The following is a 3909-nucleotide window of genomic DNA, read 5'->3' on the forward strand; positions in this document are numbered from 1 at the left end:
TACCATTAAGTGTGTACATCCTGCCCTGATTTGCCTTTCCAAAACGCAACACCTCACGTTTATCTAAATTAAATTCCATCTGCCATTCCTCAGCCCATTGGCCCACAGTCTGCACCCAAGCCCCTTTCTCACACCCACCTCCCTTTACCCAATTCAAACCATTCCCTCCTCTCGTTTTGCTCCCCCCCCCCCCTCTCTCTTGGGCCCCCAGCACTTCTCCCCACCCCCCCCCCCCCCACCCAAATGTTTTTCCCAACCCCTTTGCTGTTCTTCACCCATTCAACACTCTGTAGTCGTTATGATCTCCTGGAATGGAAATGGAACAGGTTGGAGGGGATTAAACAATCTCTAGTTCCTGACAGGGGAACGAGAAAGGGTGGCTGAGACTTCCGTAACTGGGCTCATCACCCAGGGCCCTGAACTGTCACAATTCAGAGAAATTCCCACACCCAGTTTAATGAATTAATGACAGAGTGTGCAGGATTGTAGTTTGAAACCCACTGGGTTCTCTGAAGTCCTTTAGGGGAGTAATTCTCCCCTTGCCTGGGTCTGGTCTGGCCTACATGTGACTCCAGGCCCACAGCAGTGTGGCATTGGTGGTAGTGTCACTGGAGTAGAATCCCGAGGCTCCCAGGCCAGTGCTGTCGGGAAATGGGTCCAGCCCCATGGTAGCAGCAAGAACGCTTCAAGTCGAACGAATAACTCTCCATTGGAGAGGTTGTCCTGACCAGCATCCGATCCTGGATTAAAAACCCATCGGGTTCACTGATGAAGGAAACTGGCCATAACTTACCCATGCTGGCCTCCGTGTGATTCCATACCCACGGTGCTAGACTGATTCCTGGGAATGGCGAGGACTGACATAAGGAGAGAGACCGGATCAGTCAGGACTGTATTCACTGGGAGCTTAGAAGAAACCTATAAAACTCTAACGGGACTAGAGCAGGGTAAATGTGGGAAGGATGTTCCCCGATGACCTGGGGGAGGGAGTCCAGGAACAGGGGGTCTCGGTGTAAGGTGGGACTGAGATGGGGAGAAATGTCTTCACCCAGAGCGCGGGTGAGAATCTCTGTCACAGAAAGTGGTCGGGACCAGAAATGTTTTCGGGAAGGGAGTTCGATAGAGTTCTCGGGCTGAAGGGGTTGAAGGATATGGGGAGAAACTGTTGAGGTGAGCAATCAGTCCTGATCCTATTGAAGAGAGGAGTAGGGCTGAATGCCCTGTTGCTGCTTCTGTTTATTGTGAACCGCTGTGTGTTTGCGTTTGCAAGACTGTGTGGGTGTGCGTGTGTGTGTGGGTGTGGGTGTGCCCCCCCCAACTTCCACGACCTGCTGAATGACAGGCCTCCCTCTGCCCCCCCCACAGGCATCATCGTCATGGCGCTGCTGGGCATGTTCAACGTCCACCGGCACGGGGCCATCAACTCGGCCGCCATTCTGCTCTACGCCCTGACCTGCTGCATCTCGGGCTACATCTCCAGCAACTTCTACCGCAAGATCGGGGGCGAGCGCTGGGTGTGGAACATCGTCCTCACCACCAGCCTCTTCTCGGGTAAGCGCTGGGGAACTTGGGGGAGGGGGAGAGAGACAGGCCCCGAGGGGGCTGGGGGGCAGAGGTGGCGGTCGATGGTGTGTGAGAGAGAGGGAGCGCTCAGCTAACAGAGAAGCAATTAAACTCAGAGGGGCGCACAGAATTTGGGGGAGTTTGTGGGGCTGGAGTGGGTCGTGGATGTGCGGGAACCACGACACAGGGATTTGAAAACCGGGCAGTGGGCAGAGGTGGTGCCTGAATAGGCTGGCACTTATTTCCCTGGAGTGTCGGAGGATGAGGGGTGACCTTATAAAATCATGAGGAGCATGGATAGGGTGAAAAGTCAAGGTCTTTTCCCCCCAGGGTACGGGAGTCCAAAACTAGAGGGGCGTAGGTTTAAGGTGAGAGGGGTAATATTTAAAAGGGATCTGAGGGGTAACTTTTTCACGCAGAGGGTGGTGCACGTATGGAACGAGCTGCCAGAGGAGGTGGGTACAGTTACAACAGTTAAAAGGCGCTTTGGCATGGACAGGAAGGGTTTAGAGGGATATGGGCCAAACGCAGGCAAATGGGGCTAGTTCAAGTGGGAATGCGTGGTTGGCGTGGGTGCGTTGGGCTGAAGGGTGTGTGATGCTGGTGTGGGGGAACGTGGTGGTGACGGAGGATTGTGGAGCATGTTGCAGTAAGGTGAGGCCCGAGGGTGTGAGTGAGCTGACCAAGGCAGTGTGGGGTGTCAGGGGAGTGCGGAGCTGAGCCTAAGATCTGGTCCATTTCACCCACTCCCCTCACACACCTCCCCAGCCCCGTTCTTCCTGACCTGGAGCGTGATCAACACGGTGCACTGGGCCAACGGCTCGACCCACGCCCTGCCGGTCACCACCATCTTGCTGCTGCTCACCGTCTGGCTCCTGGTCGGCTTCCCGCTCACCGTCATCGGCGGCATCTTTGGCAAGAACAGCGCCCCCGGCTTCGACGCCCCGTGCCGCACCAAGAACATCGCCCGGGAGATCCCGCCGCAGCCCTGGTACAAGAGCGTGCTCGTCCACATGACCATCGGCGGATTCCTGCCCTTCAGGTGGGTGGCTGGGCCTTCGGGAAGTCCTCTGGGCCGTGGCGCCCCCGGTGGCGGGAGGGCCGGACTGTAGTGAGGTGCGATTCTCGGCCTGGGGCAACCCCTGGTGCTGTCACCGGCCTAGGTGCCTGGTGGCCCCAGGGCTAAGGGAGGGAGAGAGAGAGAGACATGGGTTCAAATCCTACCGGTGGGACGCAAATACATCTGGGGTTGGAAACTGGCCGCCCTCCTGGTGACCATTGAAAACTGCCATCCATTGTGATTTTATTTTTTTAAAAAAACCCCTCCGTCAGGTTGGGTAATGTGCTTTACGAAAGGAAATCTGCCCTCTATCTATTAGAGCTTTGTTAAACAGGAGTAGGCCATCTGTCCCCCTCGAGCCTGCCCTGCCATTCAATAAGATCGTGGCTGATCTTTCTGGTGGACTCAGCTTACCCCCACCCACGCACCATAACCGTTAATTCCTGTACTGCTCAATAATCTATCCTTGCCTTAAAAACACTCAACGAGGCAGCCTCAACCAGGCAGGGAATTCCACAGATTCCCAACCCTCTGGGTGAAGAAGTTCCTCCTGAACGCAGCCCTAAACCTGCTTTCACGCCCCCCCCGCCCTTATTTTGAGGCTATGCCCCCTCGTTCTACAGTAGGAACAACCTCCCTGCTTCTCTCTTATCTAGTCCCTTCATCATTTTATATCTTTCTATAAGATCTCCCCCATTGTTCTTCTAAATTCCAATGAGCCTGGGTCTCCGCGTGATTCCAGACCCCACAGCGATACGGCCAACTGTTACCTCCACAACCTCCCGAAAGGGGTGATCACTGAGGACAATGAACGCTAGGCTTGGCAGGAAAACCCTCTAATCCTTGTAAAGGTACATATTATTTCTGGAAATTATCTGTAGGAAGTGCTGCTGAAGGTTTTGTGCTCGGAGACCCCATGAGCAATGACTTTTTCAGTTAGGAGCATGAATATGGAGTCTTGGGATTTTGAGGCCCCCCAACACACTCACTCTCTCTCTCTCTCTCTCTCGCACGCACACACACGGGTGGCTCGGTGGTTAGCGCTGGTGCATCACGGCGCCAGGGACCTGGGTCCGATTCCACCCTTGGGCTACTCTCTGTCTGGGGTTTGCACATTCTCCCCCAACTGTGTCTGCATGGGTTTCCTCAAGGCGCTCCGGTCTCCCTCCTCAGTCCAAAGAGGTGCAGGTTAGGGTGGATCGGCTGTGCTAAATTGTCCCATAGTGCCCAGGGATGTGCGGGTTAGCCGTGGGAAATTACCCATAGTGCCCAGGGATGTGCGGGTT

At 55.2% G+C, this 3909-nt stretch overlaps 1 protein-coding gene across 1 annotated transcript; it reads left to right on the top strand.

Moving 5' to 3' along the window:
• The first annotated feature begins 1353 nt into the window (after positions 1–1353).
• Positions 1354–3651, top strand: LOC109923765 (transmembrane 9 superfamily member 1). The gene is made up of 2 exons (XM_048594778.1): positions 1354–1551; positions 2332–3651. The coding sequence occupies exons 1-2, from the start codon at positions 1377–1379 to the stop codon at positions 2673–2675; spliced, it is 519 nt and encodes a 172-aa protein (XP_048450735.1). The 5' UTR covers positions 1354–1376; the 3' UTR covers positions 2676–3651.
• Positions 3652–3909: the final 258 nt, after the last annotated feature.

This window comes from Rhincodon typus, unplaced genomic scaffold, assembly GCF_021869965.1.
Source record: "Rhincodon typus isolate 14 unplaced genomic scaffold, sRhiTyp1.1 hic_rhity00014440, whole genome shotgun sequence".
NCBI classification, from domain to species: Eukaryota; Metazoa; Chordata; class Chondrichthyes; order Orectolobiformes; family Rhincodontidae; genus Rhincodon; species Rhincodon typus.

Bases quoted from the DNA above. Each gene is read 5' to 3' on its own strand.
- LOC109923765 (XM_048594778.1), top strand. From the start codon at position 1,377: ATGGCGCTGCTGGGCATGTTCAACGTCCACCGGCACGGGGCCATCAAC. The intron at 1,552-2,331 runs GTAAGCGCTGGG...ACACCTCCCCAG, and splicing joins CACCACCAGCCTCTTCTCGG to CCCCGTTCTTCCTGACCTGG.